General features: G+C 42.1%; 1 protein-coding gene across 2 annotated transcripts in view; it reads right to left on the reverse strand.

The window, feature by feature from the left end:
* Positions 1 to 660: 660 nt before the first annotated feature.
* Positions 661 to 17,764, reverse strand: part of PRCP (prolylcarboxypeptidase) — a 33,751-nt gene continuing 16,647 nt past the window's right edge. Inside the window, exons 3-9 of one of the 2 annotated variants that reach the window (XM_074816318.1) lie at positions 16,589 to 16,690; positions 16,085 to 16,266; positions 15,210 to 15,367; positions 13,724 to 13,896; positions 10,779 to 10,943; positions 8,241 to 8,428; positions 661 to 3,858 (exon numbers count right to left, since the gene is read on the reverse strand). In XM_074816318.1, coding sequence (XP_074672419.1) covers positions 3,654 to 3,858; positions 8,241 to 8,428; positions 10,779 to 10,943; positions 13,724 to 13,896; positions 15,210 to 15,367; positions 16,085 to 16,266; positions 16,589 to 16,690 — 1,173 coding nt within the window. In that variant the 3' untranslated portion in view covers positions 661 to 3,653. The remainder of the gene's footprint in view (positions 3,859 to 8,240; positions 8,429 to 10,778; positions 10,944 to 13,723; positions 13,897 to 15,209; positions 15,368 to 16,084; positions 16,267 to 16,588; positions 16,691 to 17,764) is intronic. The other variant, XM_074816319.1, reaches the window with a different exon arrangement.

A 17,764-nucleotide genomic window follows, 5' to 3' on the forward strand; every position in this document is an offset into this window, starting at 1 on the left:
AGACAGTATGGGAGACAAAACTTGATTCTCATTTTGCATACACTTTTCCTACGATTAGAAACCAGGTTCCAGGTTCCTGGAGAGGTTCCTTTCTATAGTCTCCTCTGATGATCTTCAAAGTTAAAGTTACCTACAAATACCAGCTGCAGAAGCTATTTAGCTCCTTCCCAAGACCCTGTAGCCTTAGCCCTGCCCAATTAACACTTTGGGCCACACAGCCCAGTTAAAACCTCCACTTGCCAAGGTCAGGGAGTGTTATGGATCCATTCACACAACCTTCACCATCACTGACATGTAGGAACCATGTGTTTGCTTGGGACTGGAATCAGCTTGCAAAAACAAACTGGATTTTTTTCTCATAGCTAGCTTAATTGTGTTCAACATGGTCACCTACAGAGAGTAACCAGGTCATACACCTGCTCCTCACCAGGCAACTAAACCTCTGAAATGAGAAACTCCAAGAGGAGTGCAGAGACTCACCATCTGACATCTTGACTGCTGTGTGTGTATAACTTGAGGATTACTTTAACTAGTTTTCCTCCCACTCCAGAGTCAAGCACAAACAAGACAATGTTATCTGCAGAACTCTGAATCTGCCAAGGGATAAAAGTCCATGTCCTTGCAAAACAAACAAAAAAAAACAGTTCCAGAAACTCTTCATTATTTTAATGCATTTTTATTGATACAAACTGCAGTTTCACCAGTAAGATTCATGCTTTGGGGAAATCATTCATTCCTTTCCTTTTTGCATTTTGCCCAATGAGTACAAAACATACATTTTAAAATTCCAATCATTCATGACACATGCCAAGGACATACATAAGCCTGAGATGAAGTATGGCCCATCATCATCCACCTGGAAAGAGAAATCAGCCATTTGCAATGGCCCATTTCATTCTCACCTGCATGAAACAGGCAGGAGAGCTAATATTTATGAGGTAGCCAAACACCACAGACAGTCCCTCAGTAGCACACAGAGATGTGTACATAGATTTTTAAGATGAAGTCTGAAAGCTTAGGATAAATAAGACCTAAAGTTTCAACTACTCAACTTGAGGGGAAAAAAAGTAAAAAGGAAGAGCAATTAAAAATAACAGAAAGGCAGTCACCTAATTCATAAGCTGGTCCAAGCAGTAAGAACCTGGTCTAAAATGCACTTGAATCAGTCTCACTGAGAGAAACTGAATGGAGTAAGATTATTAAAAAACAAATAAACAAGAAAAAAAAGCCCACAAACAAAACCACACTGAACAGTTTTTGTCTTTAAACGTAACTTCAAAATTTACAATTGAAAAATGCATGGTTTATGTTTTATTAAAGGCAATTATTTCTGCTTATGAAAAGAGTGAAGAAAGAAAAGAGGAATGAAAGTTTAAATTACTTATGCTGATTGAAACTAAAAAGTGTTTTCCAAACAACAAAGCAGTTTTTTCCTGAGACAGTAAGTTAGCTAGCATGGGAGAGAGAGAAGGAGACACAAGCTGATTAACAACATACGGGAGCTGTTAATTTGAACCATTCACAGCCCAATGCATGAATATCCCCACATCTTTCTCCACACAACATGGAAATGTTTATCCTAGAATTTGCACTTGGAGTAGCACCCTGAGCAATCAGTGGGAGCAGCTGGACCAGGCTCTTGCTTGCTCAGTTAAACCATTTGTATAACCAAATTTATATTTACTCCTGCAGATTCCATTCCTTGCCTTGCAGTAAACCAGGCCGTTACCATATATCAATTAACACACAAAAAGATACAATGATATTTCTAAAAACTTGACCGTAACCCACTTGATTAAGAAAACAATTTTTATTTGTTTCTAAAAAATTTAAGGCCACCATGTCATTATAAAGTACACAAGTAAGAGACTGGAGTATATTTACAGGAGAGTGTCAAAAATTGGAACTATTGGAAAAGGTATTACCAACAGCTTTCAGTTGACAGATTTCAGGCAAATTCTATGTAGCTCTTCCTTTTCCCCCTGTGGTTCTTCTCTAGTCTTATTCTCGATAGTCTCTTAAGTAATTACCTTGCTCAAGAGCATGAGAGGTTCAGATTGTGGAGTCTGAATATAAATGCCATGTTTAACACAAGACGAGGGAATGCCAGGAACTCTACTGCAAGGAAGATGTACAGGAGTATTTTAAAAGATAAAATTTCAGTGTTGGGTTTGCTTTGTTCCCAGAGGATGGGAAGAGACTGGAAACAGAAAAGGCCACCTGGTGTCTTAGGAAAATACTCAACTATCAGGCATATCAAAGCCGAGAAAACTTTTCAACTGAATTGGAATTTTAAGAGTCTGGGGACAAGAAGCCTTGCCCAAGTCTTTCTGAAATGGAGTTGTCCTTTAAACTGCAAAGACTCCTTTCTGAAGAAGGGTTTCAGTGTGAATGAAGCCAAAGCTGGAAAATGAGGGGACTGCCCCGGCCATTTATTAATGTCAAATATGCTGTCTCATGAATCAGGGCAGTTTGTCTGTTTTGGAAGCCTTACAGAAAGCCCAGTGCACCTGGCTTGTTGAGCTCAGCATCAGGCTTTAGGCTGATCCAAGAGGATAGCTGCATTCTGCGTTTTGAATAGTTTGTCCTGCAAACAATTTTTTTAAAAAGGCTTTTATTGAAGAGCCATCAGCAAACAGATCATGCAGAATTCGAACAATACACAGAATGGGGGAGGGAGGGAGGAACTCACACAAGGCACAGCCCCAATTATTTGTCACTTCATAAAATCTAGCCAGCACAAGTGTCTCTTCAAGAGAATAGCTTCGAAAGCTTCCTGATTTGAAAAAGCTAACTGTTTGTGGGGGATACACACACATACACACACACAAAATATACCCAGAGTTTTCTTTGGCAACCATCATCACAGTGGCAGATATTTCAGAATTAGGACAAACAGCAAAGGAAGAAATAAAACCCTGATGCAGATTGTGCATGCTCAGCCAGTTATCAGCAGAATGAGTCTGGGCCCAGCCCTGATCATTCAGTACAGCGCAGAATGGAAAAGCCACCTGAGGCAGCTTTGATTAATAAGCTGCCAGAAAACTAAGGGGGCAGGGAAATATATCTATTTACTTTTTTTCAGCATTGGTTCCAAAGGGTAAGGGCTGTTTAATTTCTGTATGAACGGCACAGCCAGCTTCCCCATGCCTTCCCTACCTCTCCGCCAAACATCACAGTAAGATGTTATTTCTGTTCCGCCATTATCTTCATGCCCCTGCTGTGACAGTTTACACCAGCTGAGGAGGTCTGAAATTCAATCCCACTGAAGGCAGCAGGAGTTTCATCAACAGCACTGCCATTTAATCCACTGTATATACCAGCAGTCAGGACAATCACCTAGTGCAGCAAGGAAGGCATCAAGCCCAGAACAGGAACTCTTTATGGTAAAGTACAGCATTTGAGAAGAGCAGAAGAGGAAAGTAAGCCAGGGCAGGCAGCTCAATCCACACACTCTGACTAAGGTTCATTATCTGAGAATGCTCTCCACCCATATGCTGCCTGCTTCTCTCACGGGCACAAGCAATGGTTAGCACTGCAACACAGGTGAGGAAGCGGGAGTGAAATGTTCAAAAGACCATGTGATAAGGCCTGGCCCTACTCCCAGCAAAGCCAGCGAAGGTATAATGGCCACAAGTTGTTGCAGTACCACTTCAGTGGCTGTGCCTGGCCTTTTCAATCCACTGCTTCATGTAGCAGATTTCCAAGGCTCGAGCTTGCTGCACAGATTTGGGGTCCAAAGGGTTGCGGCTGCGCAGGTCCAGATGATGGGCTCCATCTGGGATCACAATTGCCACGAGGGAATCGGTGATGTTCTGGGTCACCCCACCTGCAGACCACGGGTCCAGGCCACCGTTGCTGTCAGGAAAGAATATCTCATTAGGGTACAGCTGCACAGCAGTCAGCAGTAGGGCTGCAGCTCACATCAACATATCTGCATTGACTTTCAACTAGTTTTGCAAATGTACTGACAGAAACAGACCTCAGCCCTGTCTCAGTGTCTTCTGCCCACTGCTCTGCTGAGAGAAGCCTTCTTGACAGAGACATGGAGCTATTAGCAGCTCAAGTAAGGCTATGCTGCTGTCATTAATTATCTGCTAATTCAGATAATAATCTGTAATAGTGTCACAGCCTCTGGAGATAATAGATTTGCTGCAACCTGTCACTGTCATAAAAGATTCAGGTTCCCCTGTACCAAGACATGTCCAAATTCCCAAATCAAAGCAGTTTGCTTTCCTTCTTCACAGTCTGCCATAAACTAATAATCAACTGGACCCTTTCGGGCTGAATTTTCAGAAAGTTCTACCTTTTGCTGTCTCAGGTGGGTGTCAACCTGTTTTTGCAAGGAAATGCTCAGACCTTCCATTAGTCTCCTTATTTCTAATAATAACCGTATTAAAATAAAGCTTTTATCCCTCAGGAAACTCTAAAATGACTCTTCCTATGTGACAGGACAATTTAGTGCAATTTAGTCCCCTTTCTCCCTCACTCCAAATCAAGGAAAACATTCCCTGCACTATAGATCTGGCTCCAGATAATGCCTGGACCATGGAGCAAACCAATGGCTAAATAGGGTTGAGAGTTTTTCATCTCTCAAAGCATTCCTAGCTTTGGATTTGGCCCAGAAGTCCCTACCACATCTTAATTTCCTTTACTGCAAAGTTCTTCCCACATGTGGTCCATCTTTCCACACAGAGAAAGCAACATCTGTATATTTATGGAACTATACAAATCTAGATCTGCTACTCACTTAAAACACTGGAGCTACCCACAAATTTAGAGATGGACTATTGCATGTCCATGTAAATTTCTAGGAGGATCCAAGAAACTAAAACATCCTTGGACATTAAGAGATACGCACCTAGAAAAATACCACAATGGCAGCACCAGAAAATAATACAAAGAAATAATGAGTAAAAAAGAATTTTTTAGAAAGAACTAAGAGTAAAAACCTGATGAGGTCTAAGCTAAGATGTTATTTATTTCTCCATTAAAAAAAAAAAAAACCCAAGTATCTTGAATCTCTGTAGTTCTTTATTTTCAATGATTCTAAATATGACTTAGGAGAAGAGAAACATTTTGTATCTGCAAAACAAAAAGCATACAGAACCAATCAATAAGCAAAAAGCATCTGATTTAAAAGGTCGCCTGAATCAGCAGAGCACCTTGGCAACAGGGGGGTGAGTTGCTGAGAGACCCGAGATGTACATGAACTTGGATCTTCTGGTCCCAGTCATGTGGAAACTAAACATGCCACAAGAAAACAACACTGTCTCTGGCTTTTCTGGGAGCTTCTGGCTGCATCCTCTGCAGCTCCTGCCAAATGATGGCACTAGAGGCACTGACGCAGTTTGGGAAGTCATACTTGCTGTGAGGAGGGGGGATGGAGGGCTCACCACAAAATAATTGTAAGTCTTCACAGTTTAAGAGAATAAGGTAATTCAATACCAACTGGAGTGGATTATTTATGTGTTAAAACTAAGTATGCATGCAAGTACTCAGTTGCTCATCTTATAGGACAGGAGTTTCCTAATGTAAACAGAAGTAAAAGAAAAGAAAGAATAAGAAAAAGTCAGCCATTCCTTTCTAGCAGTGGTCAGGCAAATAGGGCTTCAGAAAAAAAAACCACAATGCAAAATATCAGCACACTAGTCCTGTTTTCAACTCATATTTCCTTGACAGCATAAATAGGGTCCTACCTATCCTACAACAAACAGTTCCCTTTCCTGTCATCTCTTCAGAGCCTACTCAGCCCTCTAGCCCTGCCCAGAATGAGAGGTTTTACACAATCTTAGGCAGCACGTCTGTGCATCTGTTTTTTAACACGTCCACTATCCACAACCACCAAGTTCCCTTTTATTAACTTTTTTCTCTCACCTTTTCTCTTCAGTCAGGCAGCAATCTGCCTTCTCTTCTTCTCCTCCATTCCCTTCCTTTATGCTAATAATCCCCGCTCCTGCACATAGCTCGGGTATCTCTCAAAACAGAGCCTTTGCTTTCTGTCTCTCTCCTAGCAGTGCAGAACTGGATAGGTTGGTCCCCTAACTTAGAAGCATACAACCTAGGTGTGATCCATCCAGATTGAAAAATATCAACTTTTAGACTGTGCACACCAAATTTTATACTGTCTGATATAACCTGGGTTGATTTTGACTACCATAGTATGTTGATGATGAGACACTACCAGCTGCTACAAGCTCTTTGCCACCACATGCATGAACAGTGCTAAAACACTTTCCACCACTGTGCAGCACTTCCACACCAAGTACACAGCATGTTCCAGTAAGAGTATCAGGGGTGGAAGTTGCTGGAAGAGAAAGGGCAAACAGGGTTCTGAAAACCCTGACTTCCTCAAACTAGTGTTTTAATAAAGATGGACTGCCCAGGACAGGCAAGTAATACCCGCCTACAGCCTAAGAAACCACTCACACACTACATACCTCGAAGAAGGTACCAAGTGGCAATGGAGATTCCTGTGTCGATTCCATACGATACATATGACACAGCGTGAATCTGCAGAGTGATGCACTGCTTGCTGAGCAAGAACACTAGTTTAAGCATCCTGGCCAAATGCCACTGCAGCTGGATAAATCCACCCTACAGTGTTTCTCTTTAGGTGAAGCATTCTTCCCTTCCTAAGCTAAACTGTTGTGCAAGTTGCCTGACAGTGCTTTTTACCCCACAGGCAGCCACATCCCCTGGTAAACATAGGGATATTTTTTTGTAAAGCACTCTGCAGTGTTTGAGGATAAAAGGCTCTTATATAAAATGTACAGTGTTGACAATGTATTTGTTTGAAAAGAAACAACCCAGCTTGAGATCCAAAGCTTTGTGTGTACAGCACTACTTCTTCATTCATTTGGTTGCTTTCAAGCTTTTCTCATTTCAAGCTCCTTCATCTGGCATAAATTCTTAAACACTTTAGATTTGTTTGCTTTGTATCACTTACAAAGCAGATTTCTACTGTACAGAGTTGTGAAGCCTTGGAAATAAGCAACACTCTGCAGAAATTAAGTTAAACCAACAATTATTTTTATTAAAAAGTTTTACAAAAAAGGGTAGAATTTCTCACTCTAGAGCAGATATCCTGTTGGGACAGAAATAGCAAGAGGCAAACAAGAGGAAAGCAACAAGCCTTTGGAGCCACACAGACCAACACTAACAGTTGAAAACATGGAAAATAATCCCCAGTTCAAGTGAGGACTTTCTACTTTTAAAAATACACACCTATTTACCAAGCCCAGAATAATTTTGAGTTTAGTTTAAAGAAGTGGCAGGGTTTGTTTTTTTTAAAAACACCTTGCACAATTTTAACCAGAGCACAGAGGAATATATATATATATATATTTTTTTTTCCAGCAGCTGCCTGCAGCAGGCAATCAGTACAGCAAGTCAGAACTTCTGAAGCACAGGCTTCAATGGGTTTATTAGAAGTCTCCCTACCACGTAACAACCCTATGAACAGCCAGTACCTAGCTGTTCAAGATTTTGTGTCACCTCACAGCAGAACGAACGTCTCTTTAAAGAAAGAGGAGTTTAACCTTAAAAGTAAGGAAAGTGAAGACTGAGTAGAGAGCAAGTAGCATGTACTAGTCTGAAACATTTCTTTCACTTTTTGCCAATATACAAAGGTGTTTCAGACAAACTTCAGTATGCCTTGCTAGAATGAAAACATCTGGATCTTACACAAGTTTGTTGAAACTTGCGTAATTACAACTAAAAGGGCAATTAGCAGTGATAGGAAAGCACCTCAGTCACTTCCCTCTCTTCTGTATCAAAAGGAAAGAGCAACGTCACACCAGCCCCTCCACAAGACTACCACCCTGAGCAACAGTTTTAGTGACTGAGATCCTGTGTTACTTCATATTCTTCAATAGAGCTTGTTTAGACTTCCCTTTCACGGGGAAAAGACAGTGGTTTGGTTTCATGAAAGCTAAACGGGTTTACCGGCATGGGAAACCTGGACTTTGGCCACAAGATAAGAAGGAATCCACATGGAAAGAAAATCACATTTGGCAGAATCCCAGTCCAGATTCTTCTTTTAGAGTCACACAGTGACAGAACAGTTGGCTTTTGGCCATTGTAGCTTGGCCATTTTACTCTCAAGAGCAACACAAAGCATGCCCATCATTTATTCAGCTGGAGAGTTTGACACAGATCCTTTTGCTATTTAGGGCAGGCTCTCTGCACTGACAACCCAAACTGGTGCAAGACTCTCTAGAAGCTGAAACAAGACTCACCTGAAGACAATGTTGCTGTGTGAACTGATGTTTTTCCCTCCATACATAGAAAGAATCCAAGAGGGGCGAGGCCTCACTCCCCACAGCCTGTAACACTCTTCTGAAAGTGCATCAAAGTCCCATTTCTGAGGCTCGAACATGTCATTGATGCCATCTGTGCACATGGGCATCACCATCTCGGTGCAAGCCTGAAAGAGCAAGCAGGGCAACAAGGCATATTCCCAGGATACTGTCCCATAGCTGTTAGTGCAGTATTTAAATAAACAAGCTCAAACAGGATTTGATCAGTAATTACCACCAAACTATCATAGAATCATTTAGGTTGGAAAAGATCCTTCAGATCGAGTCCAACCATTAACCTAACACTGCCAAGCCCACCACTAAACCATGTCCCTAAGCACCACATCTACATGTCTTTTAAATACCTCCAGGGATGGTGACTCAACCACTGCCCTGGGCAGCCTGTTCCAGTGTTTGACAATCCTTTCAGTGAAGAAATTTTTCCTAATATCCAATCTAAACCTCCCCTGGCACAACCTGAGACCATTTCCTCTTGTCCTGTCGCTTGTTACTTGGGAAAAGATACTGACCCCCACCTCACTACAGCCTCCTTTCAGGTAGTTGTAGAGAGCAATAAGGTCTCCCCTCAGCCTCCTTTTCTCCAGGATAAACAACCCCAGTTCCCTCAGCTGTTCCTCATCAGACTTGTGCTCTGGACCCGTCACCAGCCTCGTTGCCCTTCTCTGGACATGCTACAGCACCTTAATGTCTTTCTTGTAGTGAGGGGCCCAAAACTGAACACAGTATTTGAGGTGTGGCCTCACCAGGGTCAAGTACAGTGGGACGATCACCTCCCTGGTCCTGCTGGCCACACTATTTCTGACACAAGCCAGGATGCTGTTGGCATTCTTAGCCACCTGGGTATATTGCTGGCTCATTCAGCCGGCTGTTGACCAACAACCCCAGGTCCTTTTCTGCCAGGCAGCTTTCCAGTCACTCTTCCCCAAGCCTGTAGAGTTGCATGGGGTTGTTGTGACCCAAGTGCAGGACCCAGCACCGAGCTTTGTTGAACCTCATACAATTGGCCTGGGCCCATCGATCCAGCCTGTCCAGATCCCTCAGCAGAGCCTTCCTACCCTCAGCAGATCAACACTCCCACCCAACTTGGTGTCATCTGCAAACTTACTAAGCGTGCACTCGATCCCCTCGTCCAGATCATTGATAAAGATATTAAACAGAACTGGCCCTAATACTGAGCCCTGGGGAACACCACTTGTGACCTGCTGCCAACTGGATTGAACTCCGTTCACCAGCACTCTTTGGGCTCAGCCATCCAACCAGTTTTTACCCAGCAAAGAGTACACTCACCCAAGTCACGAGCAGACAGTTTCTCCAGGAGAATGCTGTGGGAAATGGTGTCAAAGGCTTTACTAAAGCCCAGGTAAGCAACATCCACAGCCTCTCCCTCATCCACTAACCCTGATCACCTGGTTGTCCTGTACATGTCATGTGATGGCACTTAAGATGATCTGCTCCATAACCTTCCCTGGCACCAAGGTCAGACTGACAGGCCTGTAGTTCCTCGGATCCTCCTTCCAGCCCTTCTTGTAGATCATCCAGAACACAGATACCAAGCAAAAGTTTTATCTCTCACACAAACTATTCTCTGACACCTTACTGATACTAGCAGAAAAAGAAAAACAAATTATACCCTAGAAGCAACATAGTCCCGACCATAATCTAACCCACAGTCTGTTCCTACTTGCCCCCTTCCCACATGCCTTCAGAAGCAGGCAAGGAACAAGCTGCAGAGTGGATGCGTTGTTTTGATGAACCCAGCTGCCGTATTCTTTGTTACACATATGGCATTTTCCCCCTTTCTCAGAGGACAACTTATAAAACCTGCAGATCTCCTGGGGCTGTCTGGCACAAATACATAGGAAACTGTAGCCAAGAGCAGATGGTCACAACCTGAACATTGATTCCTAACACCTTGTTTCTGGAAGCAGCTGCCCTGCTCCTCAGAAGAGAGACTGTATATAACTATATTGCATGTGCTTAGTAAATGGGATGGGGAGAGCAGAATCCCCTGGACATCAGGGATCTGTATTTTTTATGTACTTGATAGGAAAGATTGGGTCTCAGTGAGCTACAGGATAAACAGCTTTAGTTGAAAGAAATTAGTCTCAACATATCCCCACATATTTGCTTGCACAAATTGAGGTGGACAGCTCGGATGGGGGGGATTAGAAGACCAGGATGCTGCTGCTGCACATCATTTTCAGTCAATATGAAGAGCTGAAACTCAACAATTAGCTAGATAATGAAGACACAACCTAAACCTCCTGGGAAAGATGCTTCTCTTTTGCAGCTTGCCCTCCCCACTATAATCATACTTGCTTCACACTTACATTTGTCATCAGTACATCAATTACATCTACTGCAATATATTGACAATTAATTGACTTGACAATTCTCATCAGCTCTAGCCCAAAAAAACCTCACCAAGTTACAATTTAGAAAGGATTGAGCACATACCTGATAGTACCAACCCAACTGGCCCAGATTCTTTGTTGCAGTCTCAGACATGTCTAAGCATGAGGCTTCTCCTGAATAATTGTAGTATAAATTTACTGCCTGGAAAACATTCTGCAGCAACAATTTGTCAGAGAGACGGGGATCCTTCAAGAACTTGCAGACTTCCTGCAACAAAGAGAGAAGGAGGAATCTAAATCTACCAGAAATAAAAATTAATACATGATACCTAATGGGATATCAATTTCTTTTCAAAGTACAGAACACTTCCAGAAAGTGTCTTTCTATGCAATGATATACCCTGAGCATTATCATAAAAAACAGCATTCCATTTGTATAGTGCATGCTACTATGAAGGACCTGAAACTTTAATTTTCCTGATTAAGCCTTTAAAAACAGAGCAACATTAATATTTCATTCACCAAGCTTTCCAACCCATTTCCCATTCTTTAAAATAGATACTACTTAATAAAGAGCATTTAGCTCCTCTGTAATGAAAGATAATACACGCAAGTATGTAACAAAGAAGCTCCAGGTATAGATTTGTGTTCCCTGTAGTTTGCTCTAGTATAAATGGAAACATCCACGTAAGGCAAGCTCTAATATTTTTAAAGTCCTTTTATACAGCAGCACTGCAAAATTTTTACTTCTTCATGTTCAGAAAATATGAGGTGGTAGAACAAGGCACTGTTTCACCAGTGAAAAATTAAGAGCAATCTCAGGCAGAGTTTAATTCAGAATCTTAACTGAGGACACAAGTAGCGGAAAAAACAGAACAAAAAGAACAGAAAACACAAAAGCTACTGCCCCAGAAAGTTTTTTCATCTTAAAACAGTCTCTTTGGCAAGGCTTTCTCCTTACCCCTGCTCCCATAGAGTTGGGACTAATAAAAGAACATTGAAGGGCAAAAGCTGCGAATCTGAGCTCCCAGCGCATTGGGAGAATCCAAAGTTACTCTCTGCAGGGAGCAAAGGAGGCACAGCAACTCCAGTGCTGTTCAAGTACAGGGGCACAGCCACATGGAGATAACTGTGCATCTTCCAAGGAGTGCACTTCCTATCCTTTCCTCTCCTGTATAATCTTTTTCCCTTCATTTTCATTGTGCAACCTAGGAAACCAATCCCTCTCTTGTTCCCTACAGACAACATCAGAGCACAGCCTCCACATTTTGCGATTCCAAGTAGGTTTTATGCTTTGGCTAGCTCAGCCATCAGTTCGTAACTCAGCATAGATGTTTGGAAAGCTCACTAATTCATGCAAATATACACTGCAGACAGATAACAAAGCAGAAATAATTTTCAAGGTGTTCATACTGCCCTTTGCAGACAGTCACACAGGACAGATGAATGTCCCTCCCCTCCTCCATCAGGCAGCTCTACACAATGGAAAATTTTATTTTATATTTAACTACTGCTTCGTAGCCAAAAATACCAATACCTTATCTGCCTCACCTGTCAGGCACAGTAACACAAAGCCATGCAGGGAAATTCAACCAGGGTCTTAAAAAACCAAAAAAACAGTCCAAGAAAACAGAAATCTTGAAGAAAGCACTGCAGATAAACAGAACTGCCCAAGTGAAGGTTTTCAAGTGTGAAAAGTGGTTCTGCTTTGAGAAGTGGCCCTGCAAGGAATACATTTGTGGGGATCCACATTTACTCTCACTTAGTTCCCCCACATCAAAAAGTACACAGGCTCAAAACTTTCTCTTTGATTGCAAGCTCCGACAGATAAGCTCCCATCATAAGTTCTAATTGCATGTGCTTTCTGGGCAGCATTTCTGCTCCTCAAGAACTCTGTAGGACAGCTGTTTTTCAGTCATCCCTGCCACTTTTCTTCTGGCTCTTGATGCAACTTATTAGCCCTGCAAATGGTAGTTAGTTAAACCAGCTGATGCACACGAAGATACTACCCTGACTCTTTTCAGCCATTGTGCTGGGTTTGTGTGGCAGGGTTTGTGGTGGCAGGGGAGGGGGCTACAGTGGTGGCCCCCTGTGAGAAGCTTCTCAAAAGCTCCCCCAGCTCTAAGCCAGACCTGCCTCTGGCCAAGTCTGAGCCAATTAGTGACGGTGGCTGTGCCTCTGTGATAACGTATTTAAGAAGGGGAACCTGAGATGGTGTTGGGACTTATGAGAAGCAGTTACGAGAAGGACACCTGTGGGAACACCGAGATCAGTGGAAGGAAGGAGGAGGGAGGAAGGAAGGGAGGTGTGCCGGGGGACAGAGCCCCCCTGTATGAGGTGAGACGACAGGGCCGCCCCCCACCATCCATGGAGGTCACTGGAGGAGCAGAGATTCACCTGCGGCCTGTGGAGGACCCCTGGGACTCTGTGGGAAGAAGCAGCCCCCACTGTCGCAGTTTGGCACTGGGAGGACTGCAACACGTAGGGGTGACCCACACTGGAGCATCTCGAGAAGAATGCATCCCGTGGGGAGGACTCATGACAGAGTTTGTGGAGAACTGTCTCTTATGAGAGGGACGTCACGTGGAGCAGGGGGAAGAATGCAGAGCTCACTTCCCCCCTGCCTTGGAGGAAGAAGCAGAAGACTGACTGCACCCCCTGCCCCTGCGCTGCTGGGGGCAGAGGTACAGACATCAGGAACAAAACTGAGCCTGGGAAGAAGACAGGGGTGGGGGCAGGTGTTTTTGTCTGTTAAGTGTTTTTTCAGTTAGTGTTTTGAATTAAAGTGATGTCCTTTTTCTTCCCCTAATAAGTCTGTCTTTTGATCATAAATGGGTGAGCAACCCCTCCCAAAATCTTGATTGCCAAGCCTTTTGCTTCATTTTTGCCCTTCCCAGTGTGGTGCTCAGTTGTCCTCTGGGCTCAAACCATGACAAGCCATGTTGGTTCTACAGAGCCAAAAATAAAGGAAAAGGTGCAGGCTATGAGATAAGGAGAGAATTTGTTAAACCAAATGGTCAATTCTATAAAACACTGATTCTCAGTTACCTGTATAGGCCAAGCTGGCAGAGGCTGCAGGAAGTCAGCTTTATAGGGATAGTTCACCATAGCCAAGTTTACCCATGTTTCACTCAGCCAATTTTTCAATATAGCAGCATCCTGAAGATTTTTTAATGGGCTGCACAAATGAAAAGTGTTGGAAAGCCACTGTAAACCTGCATCTTTAATAAAAAAAAAATAAATGTATTGTACCATTAACACATAGGACACTTGTGCTGCTGCTAAAAAATATTTTCACTTAGCATAAATAATTTGGTGAAATTATTCCACATACATACAAGCATAGAGATCAAATTTTAGTCAGCACCTCTAAGTGAAGGGAAATACAATCTGTATACTTCAGTGTGTGGGTATGTCACAGCTAAAATAACATTAAAAAAACAAAGACAGATCTACAACACATCTGGCATTTTTCTTGATAGGAAGCAACATCAGGGCACACTTCTTCCGATGAAAGAAAAACTTCAAACCAGCTAGCTCACAGTGCAAGGACTATTAATAGATAGATCTCTTGGGACTTTCCTGGACTTCCCTTTCATTATTTTATCTGGTCTAGAACTTATTCAATTCAGCTTCCTTGATTTTAATTAGCTAACTCATCATATCAGGCTTTCTCTTTAGGACACTGAACTGAAGTAGCAAGATTTTATTTTTTTTAAATTGAATTCCTTTGCTGTACAGTTACCTCATCTGATACAGAATTATAGAATCATTTAGGTTGGAAAAGACCCCTCAGATCACCGAGTCCAACCATTAACCCAACACTGTCAAGCCCACCACTAAACCATGTCCAGAATTTTAAATACCTCCAGGGATGGTGACTCAACCACTGCCCTGGGCAGCCTGTTCCAGTGCTTGACAACCCTTTCAGTGAATAAATTTTTCCTAATATCCAATCTAAACTGCCTCTGGCACAACTTGAGGCTATTTCCTCTCATCCTATCACTTATTACTTGGGAAAAGAGACCGACGCCCACATTGCTGCAACCTCCTTTCATGTAATTGTAGGATCAGAGAATCATTTCAGTTGGAAAAGATCTTTCAGATCGTTGAGTCCAAGAGTCCCTAGCACTGAATCCATAAGGATTGCAGTGATTTTTCTGTATCTGACTGCCTCAGTTGGTATCTAAAATGTTGGGGTTTTTTTCAGAGCAACAAATGTCTTGCCTACTTTGTTAAAAAGCAATACAAGCCTTGAGGCTCTGATCTGGAGTCAGGCCCTGTCTGACCTTAGGGATGTTTGGACCTGGATTCTGAATCACACCAGGCCTGAATGAAGCTTATGATTCAACAAAACAGACATTTAAAGAATAATGCTGAGCTCATTTGGCAGTTTTCAGTATTAAGAGTATAGTTTCAAAAAACCAATACCTATATACAGGTAAAAGCCATAACACAAGCTTGCTGATTTTATGAAGTCATAACACAATCCTGAGCATTATGACCCTTTGAAAAAGTATTGGTGAGGTCTCACCTGTTGAGGAAAGGCGGTTAATGGCATTCCAGGAATTCCGGATGCTTTCTGAGCAGCCTGTCCCACTCTTTTTGAAATCATTGGTCACTATGCTGAAATAAGCGCCACACGGAACCAGATCACCAAACTGCCAGATTGGGGCAGAGGCTGCCAGAGCTCTGCAAAGGGACATAAAAAGATCCTGAACCCCTGCAAAGTGAACTTCTGTCCTCTGGTCAATACCCTCCCCCACAGCCACTATCTACACAGCATTTATAATTCAGCTTGGACACTGAGCCCTAGGCAAACTAACCATAATGTTGCAAAACTATTCCATAGGTCTGCATGCAATGGCTGTTGAAGGTTATAAGTCTTGGACACTAGCCCAAAGATATCAATAAATACATAAAGTAGAAATTCAGACTTGCTTATTTTATTATTTTTCATTCTCATCTAGCAACTAGGTCTTCCTCACTAGGCACTGTGCAAACTCAAGAAAGCCCCTGCCCACAAAAATCTACTCTCTAGGAGACAAAGATAGGGAAATTACTATTCTTGTTTCTGAGAAGGGAGCTAAGGTATTGAGGACATTAAAGACCTGCCTCAAGTCACCAGGAAGTCTGCGCCTAATTTTTTTAGGGTCACCAAAGTCAGTGTTCATAATAACTGTTTTTACAAGCGTAATGGATAGTTCTGAAAATATACAACCTGCTGACCTACAGTTGTCAATTAGGCAAACAGTGCCTCTTCCCGAATTCAAGGTAACTTAATTCCTCCTCCCAATAGTGAAAAATTCAAGCCAGTATGAATTATGGTACTTCTCCTAGTGCTGTAGTATTTATAGCACGGAAGTAACAAATGCCTGCTCTGTGTTTGAGCAGGATGAGCACACTCACCCAACTACCACATGGGGGTACTTCATCCTAAACCAGGCTGCAAGCATTCCTCCGTAAGATCCTCCTATAGCTATGACAGGACTGTAACGGGCTCCTGCAATGGTCGTCTTTAAGTACTCAATTAGTACTGCAAAGTCTGCCAGAGCTTGTTCTGACGTCAGGTAATTCAGATGCTTGGAATCCTGAGACAAAGAAAGCAGGTTATATGCAACACGGGAGTGACTTCCAGCAGCAGTCTTTCTATCCCCACAGCAGCTGTAGACTTCTAAATCCATGCCTGATAACAAATGAAATGTTCTTTGCAGGTGTCCCTTGATGTGCTAGAATATCTCAGATTAATTTTTTTTAATCCTAGAATTGATAGTTACAAAAATAGGACAGTTGTGTGCTTCTAGAACATTTAAATCTTACTCAGGCTAACAGTCATTGCACTGGCAAGAATTACAGTAGGCAGAATTATGTTTGTACAGAACACATTTAAGAAAGACAAAAGATGACACTTACGCTGAAAGACTCATTCCCAAAGGGCAAAGATTCTCCATAATATCTATGTTCAGCAAATACTAACATGGCATTAAGTTCTTCAGCCACATCCCACATAAAACCCTGGTGGGATGAAAACAGACATTTAAATAACTAGAATCAATTATTTTCCAAGTCTCTACTTTCAGTCTAGTGTATTCCAACTCTTATTCTTTGATTAGAAAGATATCACTATCAAAATACAACTAGAAAGACAAGAGTGCAATTTGGTTTTAAATATCGCTGAAGTAAGAAAACACACAAAACAGACATCCACCCAGAGACAGGGACACGTACAAAGAAAATATGTATATTTTAATGCTGAAAAATATTAAGCAGTGTGGTTTTGTGAGTATACACAGGCAATCCTGCCAGAACTCCTATGGCACAAGCTTAATCCACAGGAAATAGCTACAGGAGAAAAGCATGCATTTGAATTAGGACTACATTACAGAAATTTGTTTGGCAATGAGCAATAATCTAGAGCATTGCAATACACTTATATTCAACTAATAAATAACTACAACTTGTTATTACTAGTTGACAGCAGCCTGTTACCACCAGTTATGGAAACAGGCAGACAGAGATCGCCTGCTGACAGAACAAAGTGTGTAAGCAGTCCTTGGTTGCTTTGAGCTCAGCACATGCCACCTCCTGTTGTGTTACTGGACTTTGTATTGAAGTGTCTGAAAAATACCCACACACTCCATTCTGCATTTGTATCAGTCAGGGAAGTAAAAACTTCCACAGGATTGTCAGAGAACAAGAATCATCTATCTTTGATTTCCAGCCCCCTTCATTTCACTTCACATTTTTCTTATAGGAAAAAAAAAAAAACAAGAACAACATCAAATTTTCCCATTTTACTTGGGGAATCTAAAGTACTAGGATAGGTATAATTTGGTCCAAAATTTTGCATTCTTAGCTTGAGGCACCTTATAGTGTTTCCTCTAGACATTTTCTTCACTACTCCAGGAAATTAATACAAGTGCATCCCTTTGATTTTTGCAGGCTTCAAATAGGACCCCAAACCCCCAAAACTTTTTCTGTGCCTTTGTTCAGCCTCCTCTTCCTCCTATAACAATCATATCAACCATTACAAACTTCTCTTTAAACGATATTCTGACACTGTCTCCTTGTTCTTACTTATTTTTTCAG

This window comes from Strix aluco, chromosome 2 (assembly GCF_031877795.1).
Source record: "Strix aluco isolate bStrAlu1 chromosome 2, bStrAlu1.hap1, whole genome shotgun sequence".
NCBI lineage: Eukaryota > Metazoa > Chordata > Aves > Strigiformes > Strigidae > Strix > Strix aluco.